Source organism: Notechis scutatus, chromosome 2, assembly GCF_049901735.1.
Source record: "Notechis scutatus isolate UNSWTSFEM ecotype Mainland chromosome 2, rNotScu1.2, whole genome shotgun sequence".
Lineage (NCBI taxonomy): Eukaryota > Metazoa > Chordata > Lepidosauria > Squamata > Elapidae > Notechis > Notechis scutatus.
Window position 1 is genome coordinate 23,738,302 of NC_142010.1, and position 18,943 is coordinate 23,757,244.

General features: G+C 43.7%; 1 protein-coding gene across 4 annotated transcripts in view; it reads right to left on the reverse strand.

Annotated features, from left to right (window-relative positions):
• The window catches only part of MTMR14 (myotubularin related protein 14), a 111,399-nt gene that overhangs the window by 49,328 nt on the left and 43,128 nt on the right, over nt 1–18,943 (reverse strand). For 2 of the 4 annotated variants that reach the window (XM_087954490.1, XM_087954489.1), the window contains exons 11-17: nt 18,630–18,715; nt 17,764–17,840; nt 16,855–16,891; nt 13,767–13,837; nt 11,621–11,670; nt 8,054–8,186; nt 2,412–2,588 (exon numbers count right to left, since the gene is read on the reverse strand). In XM_087954490.1, the coding sequence (XP_087810616.1) occupies nt 2,412–2,588; nt 8,054–8,186; nt 11,621–11,670; nt 13,767–13,837; nt 16,855–16,891; nt 17,764–17,840; nt 18,630–18,715 (631 nt within the window). The remainder of the gene's footprint in view (nt 1–2,411; nt 2,589–8,053; nt 8,187–11,620; nt 11,671–13,766; nt 13,838–16,854; nt 16,892–17,763; nt 17,841–18,629; nt 18,716–18,943) is intronic. The other 2 variants (XM_087954492.1, XM_087954491.1) reach the window with 1 other exon arrangement.

The following is an 18,943-nucleotide window of genomic DNA, read 5'->3' on the forward strand; positions in this document are numbered from 1 at the left end:
CCTCCATTTACAACTGGTCACTTAATGACCACCGGAAGTTATGATGTTCTCCCCTACCTGCCCCCCCCCCACAAAGGTACTTATGAACTGGTTCTGTAGTTATGACACCCCGTCCACCCACCACCACCAGCAATCGCGTGGTTGCATTTCAAATTCTTGGCAATCAGTCTACATTTATGGCTGTTTGCAGCGTCCTGTGATCCCACGACTTATTTTATTTTGTTTTTGCAAAAAGCATTTACTTTACTTAACAAACACCACCCAAAGGTGATGAAATCGGATGGGTCACATGAGTGACCTACTTTATGACCGTCAAGGCACAACTTTAACTGACAGGCTCAATTATGATGGCAAGTTGAGGACAGTCTGCATTTATTTATTTATTTTTAAGCATTTCTTTTCTCACTGCAGTTTTGAACGGAAGACCCAAATAGGAAGGACCCATCAGCCTTCCCAGTCTTCAATTCCTTCCATCCTTTGCTGCAATTCCTGTGGGAAAGCAGACAACTCCCAAACAGGGCAGTACTGAGTGATGCCTTTTAATTTCACTCGTTCATGGCTTCGGGCAACCGGAGCGCAGGAATGCATATGCCTGCCAGCTTAACGACCAATATGGTTCTTTGGCTTCAATTAAACATCACTCCAGCCTTCAGAAACTGACAGCCATGCCTAATCCGCCACTCTGCCCGTGGAACGGGAAGAGACCTCCTGGTGGGAGATGGTATCAAAGCCAGACAGGTTTTTCTTTCCTCCTTTTTCACAGCTGACTTCAACTCCCCAAATTCCCCAGCCTCCCAGAATTCTGGGAGTTGGAAGTCCACACATCTTCAAGTGGCCATGGTCTAGGAACATTGATTTATACTTTAGAAACAGGCTTGTCTCTCAAGCCGGCATCCTATTCAACAGTAACTAGTGGAATACAAACATCCAGGCATAGGTTTTCCTCTTGGAAAGCAGAAGAAAGTTTGTTTTTTTTAATAAAGGATCTGAGAGCATTCAGTGTTTATTTAAATATTTATTACACTTAATATTACACCAGGCTTCTAGGCAAATAAACAAGCCAAGCTAAAGTAAAAACCTTAATACCAAACTGTGACGCATAAAACAGGACACAACGTTTGAACATTTGAATCCAAACCAGCCAAATGCATATCTAATTTTTTTTTGGTGGTGGTGGTGGTGGGGAGTCTGGGACACATTTCTGTAGTTCAATAGGCCCCTAGATATGGAGTTAGTTTTAAGAAGAAAATCCTGCTTAGGATGTCCCGCAAAATCTTTCTTTTCAAATGAAAACAACCTGAGCAGCTTTTCATTTTGGCTTGCCCCACTGTCATTTTTGCCTATGATCGAAGTCTATTACAAATACAGCAAATCCTGTAATTTTGGCTTCTCCCTTGACAAAACTGGACTCAGCTTCAGTATTTTAAATGCATCTTTGATAGGTTGAAGACTGTGTGAATTGCAGCAGAAGACTTACCTGTCCAAAAAGGCAAAATCCTCGTCAAATTTTCATTTCAATTTTACCCGTGTTATAGTCAAACTAGGCTTGTGCTGTTGAACTGCATCCGCCTAGATGAGTGGGGCATTCTTTCCCTTCCTATCAGGCTTTCAATTGCAATTCTAGCGAGTCATTTCCACTTGTACGTGTCTTCTCCCAGTTATATAAATTCACTAAGTGCATCCTTCTTAAGGGTCTAAGAAGGACCTCATATACACACACGCTACCTTTCTACAGGCTCTGTATTTACAGTAAGGCTCCATGTCCATTTCCCCCATGGTCCTTGAAATCTGGATATGGAACACTGCATCCTAAAAATCTCAGCGTTGTTTCATTGTGATGACTATTTTTTTCAACTAGAAAGCCATGGACACAAGCCTATAAATTGCAGACATGAAATCATCAGAACCAGGAAAGAACCGAGCTGAATCTTCTAGCTGTCCCAGATTCAGTTCATTACGGCTCTTTGTTCCTCTGATATGGCGACACTCTCCAAATCTCCAGACTCTGGATGCCAACCATTAAATTTAGAGCCTTACCTTCGCTTTCCCTGTGTCAGCCAAGTCCCTATTTATGGCAGCAAAAACAAGCCTCTCAGGTGGCAGAAGCCAAGTGTAGCTGAAAAGCAGCAAATTGCTACTGCAATTATACTTTTCTATTGCGGGAGGCAAAAAAAAAGCTCATGCTGCTTTTTCTAGAAAGTTAGGCGCTTCCAGAAGATTCTCTGCAAACCGTTTGTATGCGTGTACCTGACTGGATTTCTTCCAAACACAGGGAAAAAAAAACATTTTCAATAGGGATCAGGGATTTCCTCTGCTCCCAGGAGGAGCCCTGCTCAAACCTGTGCTTGCTAGCAACGCCCAAGCATCACCCTCCCTTTCCCAATAACCGGCAGGAATGAACGGCCTCTCACCTGGTCTTAGGGACTTCAAGCGGACTGCTGCCTAGTCTTGAGAAGTTCTCTGAATGATTGGAAGAAGAGGAGCTGGAGGATCTTGCGTCAAGCGTGCTCTGGATGGGCAACCTGTCTTCGGGTTGTGGTGTCCGATTCCACAGGACCGCCTGAGGGGACGATGCACAGTTTTTCCTCCTGCGAAGGCACAATGTTATTTATTTGATGTCTAATCCATCGGGGGAACTTTTACTCAGATGGGTACTGACTCTTGCCTTTATAACCAGTGGAGTTCCTAGGCGCGCCTTATCCGTTTTATAAACTTATAAGGTTAAGGTGTTATTTCTCCGGACTTCGGAATTATTTCCAAATGAATCAATGTTAAGGGAATTTTTGCCCCTGAAATTTAGTAATAGACTAGAAGCCATGAAGTTAAAGTTGCTAACCTGATTTAAACATCCAGCATAGAAAAACAGTCAGCCAATCTAATAATTAAAGATCTGCCAGCAATAGAATAACTCAAAGGAGGATCTTAACATACAAATCGCAATTAGGAACTAAAAAATTATTCATAACAGCGGTGGGATTCAAATATTTTTACTGGTTCGGTCTCCGCTGCTCATCGCTGTACTGGCTCGGCAGAACCGGGCCAAACCGGTAGAACACCACCACGGATTCATAGCTTCCAAAGGCCTCCAAAATAAAGATGTAACTGTCTGACGCAGTATTCCTACCATGCTTTGGTTCAATATTCAGGTTTCATATTAGGACAGTCTCCATATTACAACTGGGAAAGTCAAGCCTCAGGTACACATTTCTCTAAGTTACCTCACAAATGGGGCAACAGCAGATTTTGTCATTCACAGTATTACCTTTGATGTTCCACCAACGGTTTAGAGACCTGCATAAGTTTTCAAACACTTGCACACTTAACAGGCTCCCAAGAGAACTAGCTTCTTCCATTATTGGAATTCATAGTTCATACTTCCTGGCAAAGTCTAGCAAGTCATGCAAGTTGATTCACTAACCCAGCATTTGACAGAGTTGAGTTTCCTGAATATCCACAGGAAACATCTCCATACCCTCTACATCTGCATGGCCTCTTCTGTAATTTGTCACCTTTGTGATTTAAACTCCTCAGTGCTGTATCCAGAAGTTTCTTTCTGCCTGTCTTTCCTCTCTATTACACAAACTGATGGAAGGTCCTTCAAAAAATCTCCAATTTTGGAAAGAGGTAAGAGTACGTGAACAAATTTGATAAATCAACACAGGTAGTCCCCAATTTACGACCACAGTTGAGTCCAAAATTTACATTGCTCAGTGAGAAATTTGTTAAATGAGGTTCGCTTTGTTTTATGACTTTTCTTGCCACATTCGTTAAGTGAATCACTGCAGTTGTTAAACTGATAATGTGGTTGTTAAGTGAATCTGGTTTCCCCATTGACTTTGCCTGTCAGAAGGTTGTAAAAGGATATCACATGACCCCAGGATATTGCAACTGTCATAAAGGTGAGTCAGTTGTCAAATATCCAAATGTAAATCATGTGGCCACGGGGATGCTACAAGGGTCATAAGTGTGAACTTATGAACATAAGTCACTTGTTTCAGTGCTGTTGTAACTTTGAACGGTCCCTAAGTGAATTCTTGTAAGTCGAGGACTACCTGTACGTGTTTTTAGAAAGACCTGATTAGTTATTCATTAGCATGAGAGACAGATAAAAGGGAACAACCTTTATATGGCTGTTCTGACCAAGGCTTCCTGAGACCGTAATTAAGCACACGCTTAGTCAAAATAACTCCTTTTATTTCAACACTGGGAATTATCTGCATTCCCAGCCCGTAATAAGTCCCAAACAGTCCCTTGAGATAAGCACCCACCTTCATCTCCTTTGAATTGCTGCCAACAACTAAAGTGCCAAATTAACTGAAAAAAAAACTCAACCGAAGTACAAAGTCCACAAAGAACTTCAAGGTTTAATCTGAACAGAACGAACGACTTTGCTTCCTGCAAAGGTTTCTCTACCTTTGCACCTCCTTTAACCCTTAGGGGAGGGGCAATCACCTCCAAGCCTTACTCCCGCGAGTCACCCCTTTTGTCTCAGGCTGCTCTTGCCTTCTAGCAGCTCTGCACACACACGCACTGGGAACAGGCTCCCCTGGTTCCTCTGCCTCGCTGCTGCCAGACTTGGAGGCTCCAGAGTCAGTACGTAACTCCCAGATGGTGCTGGCCCCATCTCTGCATTGGGCGCAGGACCCTCGTCCGAGTCCTCCCCAGACTCCCGGACTGGTCCCCATACTTCCCCACTGTCCGATTCCGCTACTGTCTGCACAGGTTGCCAGCGAACCACAACAATGGCTTAGACCAGGGCTGTCAAACTCCTGGCCCATGGGCCAGATGTGTCACATGCTTGGCCATGCCCACACCTAGTTTAGGAAAGGGGGAAAAAGTCCCAATACATCACGTGACGATGCGAGTTTGATAACCCTGGCTTAGACCGACCTGGGAATGGGCTGTATCCATTCCACAGGGTCAGCTTCCTTCCAGAGGTTCTAATTACTGAAACAACTTCAGGGATTTCTCTCCATTTCGGGACTAGCAAAGCCACACACAATTCAACTAGCCTTGCAACCAAGGAAGTGCTGTGGTTTTTCAACTGTACTAATCAGCTTTTGATGCTCAAGGGATGTGAACCTGCCACAGCCTCCTTAACAAGGTCCACATTTGTTTGCCTTCCTTTCTCCTCCGCTCCCCATCCAGCCATCTCTGAGTTCCCCAATGCTTGCTAAGTAATTATCAGAAGCCTGGCTTATTTATTACCAGTGGCTGTGTATGTTAATAAGGACTCTCCCCAATCCCCAGGATTTCCTCGGAAAACCCTCAGCCATTCTTTCTCTAACACACGACAGCAGCCCCAAGTGTTCAAAAAACTCTTGCTCCCTCACCTCCCCATCTTCCTTGTGACTGTGGCAGGTACAAGGCTGAGATTTAATGAAGTGCTTAGTAGCTCAGCTACTGGCACTTAAGCAAGCCGCCAGAGATGGGATGCTATTAAAAGGAAAGTCTGTTCCAAACTGAACAGTTTCCCCCCCTCTTCCGATTTGGGCAGCCATCCCAGTTCTGGTTAGAAGGGACGCTGAGGGAGAAAGACCCGGAATACCTTTTAAAAATGGGCCTCTTTGCATACAGGTGGTTTCCTTTTTCTTCCCAACAGTTTGTGTCACCTCACTCAAGCCGACATCGTCGCTCGAGCCCAACTTTAAGATATTTCCCCCCTTAATTTCATGACAACTCGCAACACAAGACAGACAGCGCAAGTACTTAAATCATTGTGAAGTGACGGCTTCATTTTGAATTGAAGACGGTGACCTTTACCTCAGTTTCCACCCTCAAAAAAACTGCTCTGATTTCGTTTTAAGAATTTGATTCCAGCGCTCTTATTTTAAAGGTGGGGGAAACATACAAAATAAAAATAACTCTATTCAAAAATGCCCTTTTCGGTTGACAAATAAGGATGTTTTTTTTAAATCAATTTTAAACCTCAGGCCTATCTCATGATAATCCCTAAACTTTTCCTCATTTTAAACTTGTTTCTTCGATATTCTTAGAAAATTGACTTATTTCAGCTTCTCACCAGCAAATCCTTCCTTTACGGGACACTCTGCATATGCTAGAAATAGGGTGAAATAAACAAGGAATCTATGGAAAAATAAGGCATGCCACTGAAGAGTATTGCAGATGTCCTCTCTGAAGTAATTCAGACAGTATTTGAAAGACAGTCTAAAATAAGGGTTTCTGTGTTGACCTGCTTATCTGAACCAGGTTTCCCAAGATTCAAAGGCTTAAAGCAGCCACTTTAGACAAGCTCATCTCATTATGTACTTTGGTAAAATAATTTGTTGTTCTGGTTATGGAATATCCATTCTTTTGCTCAGTCCTGCAGCCCACCACAGAACAGCCATGTTCAGCTTTGAATGGTTTGCCTGCCTGCCTGCCTTCCTGTTGGTTCGGTTTTCACCATCAGCTCTTACTTCTATCTGCCTATAGCATCTATAGGGTACAGGGACAGGCTGGTAGCAAGGGCAGCCCTTTCTAGAACGCCCCTGCCAGGAACAGATTTAGATTTCTCCCCCACAGACACATACTTTATGCGCTTCAAGAGGCAAAGCGTGACCACAGCAAGCTGAGAATTTACGGCTACCCGGAGGACTTCCACTGGCTTCTCAGTGAAGCCCAGATTTAGCTCAGAATAATTGCACGGTAAAATATCATTAGCACACATGCTTGGGGAGAAGAAAGAAAAATTAAAACAGGGAACAGGGAAAGCCTGCAGCAAGGTTCTGGAATCCCCAGCCTCTCTGCTCCTGCCTGTCACGTGGGAGAGGACTAGCAGGCTCCTCGGATCTTCTCTAAGGTTTCCAAAGTCAAGCCAAAGGAAGGGGAGAGAACAGAACCCTCCAATGGAACCGGCAAAAGACATGTATTTCAGCCAGGTATACGACGCAACATTGTGCAGTTGTCCTGGACATTAGGCCTAGGCAAATATTGGCAGATGGAAGAAGTACTTCTGGCCCAGAAACATTGGGAAGCTGCTTCACTGTGGCTGTGAGAACTTCAAGCTCAGCACCGATTACCTTCCCTGGCATCCATTCGCCAAGGACAGCGGGGAGCCTCTGCGCCTGGCCATGCCACAGACTTGACTGCAAGACTATCAAATGAACTTTGGAGGGGGGTGAGGGGAAAACCATTTTCAGCCCCAAAGGTCTCCCCTGCCTTGAAGGAAGGATTGGGATCATGTAAACAGGAGCCTTCTTGGTGAAAACAGAAGGGTGCCTCCGAGCATCGAAGGATTGATTAGATTGTGAATGGACTTCTTTTTGGGTGGCCGGCAGCCATTCTTAACATTTTGGAAGAGCCCAATAAACCAAGCAATGATGCAAAATGAGCCAAGCCTGAAGATGGTTTTGGAAAGAGATTCGGAATCTCTTTCCTCATATGGAAAGATTATTTCACCAACTTAACGCAACACTTTCAATGATTTGCTCTCACAAAATAGCACAAACCCATGCTAGCAATTTTCATCTATTATGCCTGGATCAGACTGTAGGAAGAGATGCTTCAGAGCCATATCTGGCCTGCCCTTCACTGTGTGGAAGCAACTTAACCATAGCACTTAGACTTATACACTACCCCTTAGTATTTACATCACTCTTTGAACGCTTCACAGTGTCAACACGTTGTTGCCCCCAACAATCTGGGTCCTATTTTACTGACCTCAGAAGGATGGAAGGCGGAGTCAACCACGAGCCCGTCAGGATCGAACTCCAAACTATGGGCAGAGTTAACCTGCAATACTGCATCCTAACCACTGCGCCACCAGGGATTATGCCACTAAATTAATAATTCACCTACACATAATGAAAAGTGCTCATTATAAAGATATGTAATAATGTAGAGATTTGTACAATGTTGTTTTTTTAGCAGCAACACCCACACGGGGGAAGCAACTGAAAGTGTTCTCTCTTTCCACTTCCTTTTCCTAAATTAGGTTGCTGAAAAGCTTCCCAGATGTTAGTCATTCTGCTTTCCTGGTCAAAGTATAGAGCCGTTCGTCTTCAGAACATACAGATTTCCCCCAGTAGAAAGTTTGTATATAGGTGCTGACCAAGAAGCTTGAGGTCCTGTTAGCATCAACTCCACAGCGTCGTAAGTGAAACTCCCTGCAGCTCCAGGTGAATTCTCCATCATAAGAGAAAAGTCACTGCTCAGACTGGTGGTGCTGCCCCGGTCCCTCTGCTCTGTAACACACAAAAGCATCCGGAGTAGGAATGAACTGATCCTTTCCACACCCTCCTGGAGAATGGTGGTGCCCTAAGGCCCTCATTAAACACATTTCCAAAGAGAAAAGCCAGGCACGGATTCACAGACCACACACAGAAACTGTTCATACTGCAGACTAGAGATGGTTCAAGTTCTGCAGGTGGATATCTGGAAATAGATCGCCAAAATACAGGTAGTCCTCGACTTACGATCACAAATGAGCCCAAAATGTATGTTGCCAGATGAGAAATTTGTTAATTGAGTTTTGCCCCATTTTACGACTTTGCTTGCCACATTTGTTAAGCGAATCACTGCAGTCGTTAAATTAGTAACCCGGTTGTTAAGTGAATCTGGCTTCCCCATGGTCTTTCGTCTTTCAGAAGGGTCACGGAAGATCACATGACCTTGGGACACTGCAAATGACATAAATGTGGTATCAGCTTTGGAAGCCATATTAGCACCAGATGCTTCCAAACTGACACGTTCTTGAGCCTGAGAAAATGGGAGGGGGGAATTTCTTTGTGAGTATGTGGTTAGACATAATAGCATTCTTTTTCCAAGTCAAGGTCATGTTATTTCTGCACCTGGTTGAGGGGACTCTCAAGTTGAGATGGATAGTGGGCATGTGATGCCATGAGGGTGATGACATGTGATGCCATGAGGGGCGCAGGGGGTGGATTTGTAATTTTTTACTTATTGCAAGGAAACCCGGAACTTTCAGATTCGGGGTTTCCCACATGTGCCGGTTTACTACTCTAATAAAAGGAGCCTTGGAGAGGATGTCTGTCTCGGAATTTGGAGGTTTTCTGGAATGCTGACATGTGAACCAGCTGCCAAGCGTCCGAAATTAAATCACATGACCATGAGAATGCTGCAAGGGTCGTAAGTGTGAAAGCTGGTCATAAGTCACTTTTTCTTCAGTGACATTGTAACTTTGAATGGTCACTAAATGAACTGTTGTAAGTCGAGGACTGTATTCTGGCTCAACACCAACAGCAGCAACAAAATGCTTTTACAAGATCACAGATCACAGTAAATCATGTCTTGTTTAAGGAAGTTTACTGGAATAAAACGAAACTTGCTGGAGTCATACAACCTGCTAAATAAAAAAAAAAAACCCAAGCAGTTATTAAATCCCACTCATTTAATACCATCATCACTTTGAATGGTGCCTGAACAAGTGGTTGTTAAGCAAGGACTACCTGTATTTCACCAGATACCAAGTGTTAAGTGCATTTTTTTTTTACACACAGTACATCTATGATTGGCTGTAACCGAGCCTGTTCTATCCCCTCTATACAACAGTTATTTCACTGTATTTCACATGAAAGTACATAAGTGAGTACAAAAATGTACAATGGAGATTAAGGTGTTTTTTTTTTAAAAAAACACCTTAATCCTCCACTGTATATTTAAAAAAACAAAAAAACAAACCTGGATTTAAACTTCAGAAGCTTGAAGGGTAGGTGGGCAATTATCCTAAAAAAAAATATCAGTTGTAGGGGTTTTTGGCAAGGGGGGGGAAGGTAAATGTAAGATTTCAACAGCATAAATGGAAACTTAATGTGTTTTGCATAATTCATGTCCCTGTATCTATTAGAATATTCATGACCAAGTTATGGCTATTTTGTGTGTATAGCAATTGGCTTTTCTTGTCAGAGTATACAATATCCTAAATTTGGATTGTCCAGAAATAGACTCTTTTTTAGAGAAAGAAAGCAGAATTAAAAGGACTCCTACGCTATTTATTTTAATTGCTGGTTGGGAGATAGTCAAGATGATAGCTAAGTGATGTGTTTCAAAATTGAGCAGTGCCATCTGCGGAACTGAGCTTCTCCAGAGAAGAGATCGTGTCATGTTCAGCGGGACAGGATTTGCCAACTGGTGCTGGCTGGAGATGGCAAGACCAAGGTGGCTGGTTGGGAAGAGTCTATGCTAAGACCAGCAGCCTTCTGCCTCTTTATCCTTCTTCTTCCCCTTCCAGAGACAGCTAGAAATAGAAGCATGAGTTGAAAAAGCTAGCGGCCAGAAGGCAGTCACAACTCTCCATCCTGCACAACAAAAACTGTTCAAGAAATACATTCTGGACAGAAGAGGCACATTGACATTATTGCTCTTATTTTGTATCAATGTTTCTGAGATACTGGAAGGCACCCTGACTTATTATCCCATTCCCCTCTCATTGGAAGTCACCGGTCTGGCTTCTGCAGTTTTCCAGAGTCATTATCTTCACGTGTCTTCAAAGGGACAGATATGGGACAATGGTGTGTGTGGGGAACTATGGTAGTCTTCAAAAGAAAAAAAACCAGAAAGCCCAGTTGCCTCCTGAAAAAGCACCTTTGGGACAACCATGACCTGGATGACTAAGAATCTCCACAGACTTTTAGCTATACAATTTGGGATGAGCACCCTTTGAATGGTGTGGCAGTAGGAATGGATTTCCAGAGGAAAAATTGCAGACCAGAGGAACCAGGAGCACTACTCAGGTGACCCTGAGGACACAGATAAACCTCCAAGTGCCTCAATGACCCTCTAAAAAATGGATGCAAATTACCAGCTGTCTGCAAGAAATATCTATCCTGTCGGAGCTGAAGAAGCTTCTTGGATGAGAAGCGAATAGCCTTCAAAAGAAAAAGAAAGGAGGCCCAGTTGCCTCCTGAAAAAGCACCTTTGGGACAACCATGACCTGGGATGACGGAGAATCTCTACAGACTATGGTAGTCTTTGGGAACTCAGACTAGGTGGTTGTCACATTTTGTAGCAGCACAACACATTCCAGACAAAATAATAAGAGACTGGGGATTTAAAAGCTCACTATTCCTCAGAGAATCAACAAACATGTTAATCCTTCAAGGTGTAAAGATGACGCTACGCTGAAACAGACTATCATTGAGATCCCTATTGAAAATGTGACTATGTTATCTTTCTTAAATTTTTTGGAAGTTCACAGAAACGTATCAGTGTTATCTAGCCAAAATCTCACACCCATGTACAGAAAAATCAACAATAGAAGTCTCCACAAAACTATACCCCATAGAGCACACTTCAGGCTGAGTATGCTCAGAGGCCACAGGAAACTGGCTGTTGAGAGGATCATCTGGAAGGACACAAATATCTGGGAGGATACAGGAGGGGAGGTCTGTGGGGAAACCAAAGAGGTGCCTTTCCCTACTGGGATATTGTGTGGTAGGTTCTGCTTTTTATCTTTCTATTCTGTACTATCTGCTAGCAGCCACCTTCTCTAGATTTTGATGGACCAAAATGTGCCCAGCTGACTTTACCAATTCCATGTGTCCTTCATGGCTTTCCTAAATCCTTCAGAAGGGTCAAGAGTTACCATCTCAAAAGCTGAGAAAACGAGAGCCCTAGCTCAGATTAAAAGCCTTGTGTAAAGATAGAAAGAGAGACTCACTTAGCATACAGATTTCTTCCAGAGTGAATCCAGGGGGCAGACTCTTCCTTCTGGGACAGAAAGAAAAATGTTAGGAAATGGGAAGGGCATACTCAAACAGTTCCACATACTACAGCAGATAACATATGCTGTGCAGGGTTGAACCGTTGGCTTCCCGGGGCTCTCAGAGCTTGCTTTATATCTTACAGATATTTTTTTTATTACTCAGCTAAGTAGCATCAGTGTAAGGAAGATGGGGGCTTTGCTGGGTTATGAAGGTTGCACTGATGTTGTTAGTTAGTTGAGTAACGAAGCATTTGCAATTAAAAAACAACCAAGCTCAGAAAGCACCAAGAACCCACCAGATCCATATCCTGAAATAACAGAACAAATCCAGCTCAGAACAGTTGCAGTCACATGATCTTCTGAACTATGGCTCAGAGGATGAGGAACCAACTTTCTCTCCGTCACACAAATAATTTCATGGATGGGTTTACACCACATGCCAAATTTGGATTTCTGTGTTCTATCCTAACAAACGAGCAAGCAACCATGTTATGGTTTAATAGGATGAGCCAGTTTACCCAGTGCATTAAAACAAAACCGGATTTCCACAAGACACACAAGAACCACAAACTACCTAACCCCACTTTAACTTAGTCTATTGCAGATAGAAGCAATGCTTTACTTCCTATTTTGATTAAGCACAAGGTGATGAAAAAATGATTTGGCTAAGCCAATTAGCACAGAAAGAAGTGAAGAGAGAGAGAGAGCGCATATGAATGATGGGTTCTTTTTCGGTTCTTCAAATTTTAAAGAGACAACAGTCAATGTGTAATGTGTATGGAGGGATGACCTTGGAAGGGAGTGCGGGGCTGTGTGCCACAGCCAGGGGAACTGAGGTATAAAAAGCAGCTTGGTCCACAGAGGAATGAGGGGGGTGGCAAAAGATGAAGGACTCACCCTAGTTTCTTGGGCATTAAAGGTGATGGGGGAGAAACATACTTTGAGAGGTAATTTACACTGGAAACACACCCAGATGAACTAATTCTTACTTTACTGTCAGGTTACATTAACAGGATCTTACAAGTCTGAAAGAACACCTCTCCCCCATCGCCTTTAGAGCCTAAGAAACTAAGCAGGTCATTTCTGAGACTTTTGCCATCCCCACAATCCAGGCCAAGCTGCCTTTTATACCTTGCGGGCTGTAGCACTTTCTCATCTCCCAAGGCCATTCTCACATACCCTGACAAAAATGAGGTAACTTTTATCCCAAACTAAGTCCAATTCATCTTTTGAAATGGCTAACATTATTTTTAGATTTTTTTAAAAATTCTGCCTTTAGTATTTTTATAAATAACTTAGAGCAGTGAACATATTAATAACTCTTTCTCCTCCTATTCCCTCCCCCCCCTCCCCCCGCAACAACCCTGTGAGGCGAGTTGGGCTAACAGACAATGAGTGGCCCAAAGTCACCCAGCTGCCTTTTACGTCTAAGGTGGGGATTAGAACTCACAGTCTTCTGGTTTCTAGCCTAGTGCTTAACCATTAGACCAAACTAGGCCACGCAACCTACTATTTTGAAACACTTTCAACTATAACTCCCCCAGTTTCCAAGCAATGATGTGCTAGCTGGGGATTATGCCATGCATAGTCTAAAATGTGTGCCTCCTCTTGCATTGTAGGCCAATAGCATAAAACCCATATCAGCCCAAAATGGAACCTCAGGGGTCAAGGGCCACGACTAGGTTCTGGACACGAGAGGGTATCTTGCTTATGAGCTATCTGAAGGATGAAATCCTGAATTAAATAGGCCCTTGGTGTGATCCGTCTGAGTAATTCTAAAGCTTTGAGACCAGACTGCCTAACTGCAGGCAGGGTCACTGAACAGGGATTGCTATACTAAACTCAGCCGATAGATTAACTGAACTCAAGTCATGCTCCCCATCCTCCCCCCCCCCCAATGTAGGACTTCCAGGAATAGTTCTAGAGCAAACGGTATGGCCCCATTTTTGTGGGTTTCTGAATGCAAAATCAATTAAAATTAACTGGGCCAGGACACCAGGGTTTCTATTTTTCCAGCAGAAAGGAAACGTGCGCAATGATAACATTCTCTGTTCTTCTTTCCTACCTCCGAGGGTGGCAGTTTGCAAACACAAGTTCTTACCTCAGCTGCTTCGCGGCAGAAAACTCCTCAGAGGTTATGTGCTTCAGAAAATCGAAGCAGAAAAAGAAAATCTAGAGGCAAAACAAGAGGAACAAAAGAGAGGTCAATTTCCATAAGCAGGTGGTCCTCGACTTATGACCACAACTGAGCCCAAAATTTCCGTTGCTAAGCGACACAGATGTTAAATGTGTTTTCTTCCATTTTACAACCTTTCCTGCCACAGTTAGTAAGTGAATCATTGCAGTTGTTATGTTAATAATATTGTTGTGAAGTGAATTTGGCTTCCCCATTGCTTTGGCTTGTCAGAAGGGCACAAAAGGGGGTGACAGGACCCCGGGACACTGCAACCGTCATAGATACATGCCAGTGGCCACGCATCTGGAGTTTGATCAGGTGACCATGGGGATGCTGCAATGGTCATAAGTGTGAAAAAACTATCGCAAGTCACTTTTTTTTCAGTATCCTTTCTAACTTTAGCGAACGGTCACTAAACGAACTGTTAGGTATAACATTGATACCCAACAAGGTTTGGGTGGATAAATATATAAACTAAGGTATCATAGTTTAAGTGTTTGTAACTTTAAGCACCACACTGCATGTAATTAGCCAATTAAGGGTGCGGTTAGAAACTGCAATAAGAGGAAGCAGGAGAAAGCTTACTGCTTACTGCCTATTGCCTACTGCCTACTGTTTTACTGTTTACCGTTTGCTATTTACTGTTTACTGCTGTTTACTGCTGGATACAACTGTTTACTACTGTTTTACTGCGACTGTCTACTGTTTGATCGTTCTACTGAATATCCAGCATTATCCTCTGGAGAAAGGCATCGGAGGAGGAGAAGATATCTTTATCGGCTGATAAAGATATAGTAAGGACTATTATCTGGACTGAGTTAGTGAGTCTTACTGAATGGATATATTGTGAATGACATACGGACTGATTGACAATGCTTAAACTCTAACTGGATTAAAAACTATTTAAACTACAAACAGTGTTTGTGTTCAGTGTGTGTATACTCTAAAACCCTTCCTCTCTCATTTGGCTGCCTGGCTTGACTGCTGCTGCATACTCTGCTAGGGGTTTATCCCCAAACACTAACACGAACCGCTGTAAGTCAAGGACAACCTGTAGTCAAACGAGGGCTTCCTGAATTTTGGCAGAGCAGTGATCTGGGGATCTGGCAGCCACTCCCACCAATCCCAATGCAAGTGGCTCGCTATTCATCCCTTTTAAAGATCTTAGTCTTCTACTGCCCTGCCCTTGGTACTGCACAAAAGATGGATCAACAGAGGAACTGATTATTTAAGAAGATGGCAGACTGCCATTTGATGGACGTGCGGAAATTGCTCTTTCCGGCTCTCTAATTTTATGAGTGCCCAAATCATTGGCTAAAAGTTATGAGGATGAGGCAAGGTGTGTTACGAAAACTCATGATTAAATCATCCCCAAATCCCTATATGGCTGAACGTTACATTGGCTCAGGGTATCCACTGAATTCCTTGCTGATAGTAGGTGGCCAAGTTCTGACCTATGAAAAATATAGATTTATAGAAATAGAATTCTTCCAGGATTTCACAATTTACAATTTCTAGGGAGCAAGATTAAGCCACTTTCCTGAACTTGGTGCCCTTCTAAATTAAGCTATGAACGGCCTGGGGCACCCTAGCTGGTACTTATGAGGGCCATATTGTAAATGTACCCGGAGGTCACGAGGTCAGAGGAGGCTGCTTTGGAACATTCACTTGCTCAATCTTGTGTATCTCAGTATAATCGCAGCAAAGGAGTGAGCAGGGAGGGAAGTGTTAAATTGTCTCATAAAAATAAAAAAACCCAGCGTGACTGTAGCAGAAGGCAAAATTAGAGAGGGCACAGATGGACAAGCCAAGCCTACTGTGACACTTGTGCCAGAGGCAGTTTGTTTTTTTTTCTCTCTGCCCCCTAATCCTACTTGCAAGACTGGAACAGAAGGGACCACAAGCCTGGCTGTGGCATGAAATCACACAGACACTCGGTGTGCGCCCTGTTTAGTAAGCTGAGATATGCTCACACGCAAGGAGAAGGGCAGGGGTGTGTGGAGGCGGATAATCTGGTTTGGGATGTACATAAGCATGATATAACATGAGATATTGCTTGCTGGAGATCGTTAACATTATGGGTGCATCAAAGCCCAGAGGTTCAGAGTGGCCCTTTAGGCCAAGGGTCTTCAAACATGGCAAGTTTAAGACTTGTGGACTTCAACTCCCAGAATTCCCCAGCTAACATGACTGGAGGAGGAATTCTGGGAGTTGAAGTCCACAAGTCTTAAAAGCTGTCAAGTTTGAAGTCCCCTGCTTTAGGCCCTCAAGACCAATGGTTTGCTCAACTTCAGGAATCCAAAGCAAAACATTTTAAACACATGGCTGTCTAAATCCTTCCTGAATGGGAGGAGAGCTACTGCTGCTGAGATCTGCTTGGGAACTTCCTAAAGGTTGGGCACGATTGGTAGATTTTTGGTTAAGATCTAATGAGGTTCTTAGATTCAACTTTCTCAGTCCAGAATTTAAATATTGTGTACTCCTGTTAACTTCAGGTGCAGATTTCAGATTCAGAATAACAGAGTTGGAAGGGACCTTGGAGGTCTTCAAATCCAGCCGTCCGCTCAAGCAGGAGATCCTACACCACTTCAGACAAAATGGCTGTCCAATCTCTTAAAAAACCTTCAATGATGGAGCACCCATACCTTTTGAAGGCAAGCTGTTCCACTGATTAATTGTTCTCACTGGCAGGAAATTTCTCTTTAGTTCTAGGCAGGATCTCTCCTTGATAAGTTTCCATCTGTTACTTCTTGTCCAGCCTTTGGCTGTTTTGGAGAATAGGTTGACCCCCCCCCTTCTCCGTGGCAACTCCTTAGATATTGGAACATGCTATCATGTCACCCCTAGTCTTTCTTTTCATTAGACTAGACAGACCCAGTTCCAGTTCCAGTTCCGGTGAAGCTTATATATTTGAGCTTCTCCCTGTTTAGCTGAGTAGGAAATGCTTTAAAAAAGCATCTTCAGTGTGACATGGACACTGCCGTTACATGGCACAATTTCTAGAGACACTTACTTCCTCTCCTTTGCTGAGCCGATCCACTAACATGTGCCTGTAGGAGGAAGAAGAGAGTTTGGTATTGACTAAGCATGTTCCAAACGGTTGTGAAGACAAATCCACATCTATGCAAACTAACCAGGATGTCTGGAATTCAGGTAGAAATCTAGATCAACCCCAAGGACTGTGAGTCAAGCTCCCACCCCAAAGGACTGCAGGACAGGTGCAGAAAACCCCTGGGGGACAGAGATTTTGAAAAGAATTAATCAGGGGTGGGATTCAAATTTTTTAACAACCAGTTCTGTGGGAGTGGCTTAGGTGGTGGGCGTGGCTTGGTGGTCATGTGACTGGGTGGACATGGCTTGGTGGTCATGTTATTGGCTGGGCGTGGCCAACTCAATATCACTCACATCGAGGCACGCATCTCCTCGCCTGGCCTCTCATGACTGTGGGGATGCTGCAATAGTCGTAAGTGTGCAAAAAATGGTCATAAGTCACCTTTTTCAGTGCCATTGTAACTTTGAATGGTCACTCCACACAAGCAAAGTACCAGCAAAGGAGGGGAAAAAAAACTCCAGAGACGTTCCAGAGACGGGAAGTCTAGTCCTGCCAAGAATGTAATAAGAGTTAACGGAGAGGCAGTTTCTGTAAGCAACACCAGAATGTTTCCTTCCTGCCTTCCTTACAGGATTAGGCCAGTAATTTCTTCTATCAACCGGTTCTCCGAACTGCTTAGAATGTTAACAACCAGTTCTAGCAAATAGGTGTGAACTGATAGAATCCCACCCCAGGGATTAATCAAGAGGAATGGAGAAAGCAACAGGGGAGCATCCAGTTTAAACCAACTAAAAATGCTACATAAATCAGGCTTATCAAAGCCTATGCTATTCCCCATCACCATGACTGCCTAAGCCCAGCCATGCCTACCCGAAGAGGAACCAATCATAAGCCACGGTCAGGTAAAGAATCTCTGCAGGTTCCAGGGATGTGTGGATCAGCCCATCCTAAGAAAAGAAAGACTGAGAATACAGTAAACATTATAACGATTCCCTGCTCTGTGCTTCCCTCCTTTGTATACATCAAAACACCAAAATGACTTAGGATCTTTGTGTACTAGGAAAGTTTCTTACACAAACAGACCAAGAAACCCCATTTAAGAAGCCATCCCTCCTTCAAGATTCTCTCTAGTGCTGTGCCTTCTGCAAGAACCTGCACAGCAGCACACAGTCTCAACCCTGGGATTTCCCGAGCTTAATGTTTTATTTCAAAAAGAAGCTCGAAGTTTGTTATAGATTCAGAGTGGTAGCATTAAGAAGCCCTTTCCCTACATCTTTTCTGCCTTTTCCTTCCTCAGGATGGCCTCTTGACTCAACATTTCAGTCTTCTTTGGGTTGTTTCCCCACCACCACCACACAAAAGTTAAATTATACAAATGGAAAAGATCCGTGAAAATTTCATTTACGTGAGCCCAATTGGTTCGCTGGTATTGCAGAATGCAAATAAAATAGCAACTTCTCCTCGGAGAAATTGTGATGGACAGGGATAAAATTTGAACGGTCTGAGTTCCCAAATTAACCCCCAAGTGACCATAAAACCCCTATCTTTTATATAACAACCTTGTGTTTCCTTCCAGCAGAGTCGGGCACTTTTAAAAGGCAGACCACAAAACCGTAGGGGCCTTGCGCTCACCAACCATATAAATGTTCACTTTCACCAGCATCACTACTCTGCCAAATCTTGGCTACACCATTCATGCCGGCTACAGATACAGGAATGTGCTTATTGGTACTCACAGCCCACAGGGAGAGACGCAGGAGAGAGATGAAAAGCGGCGTCCTGTCCCATCCGGATATACAATGAACCAGGAGCCCACCGTCATCTGTGCAAAGCCGGCAGGAAGGGAAAGCAACAGCGGAGGGGGGAAAAAACTGAGTTACTTGTATGGCATTCTGGATGAAAAGCCTCCCACTGTCCCTGGGCCTCCAGCGGTCTCCGGGGGATAACGTGGCATATGCTAGGCCAGCTGCAGAAGACAGAGCCTTCTCCACACCCTGCCAGACAGGGGAGGTAAGAGCAACAGCAGGCCGGAGGACAACAGATAAGGGGG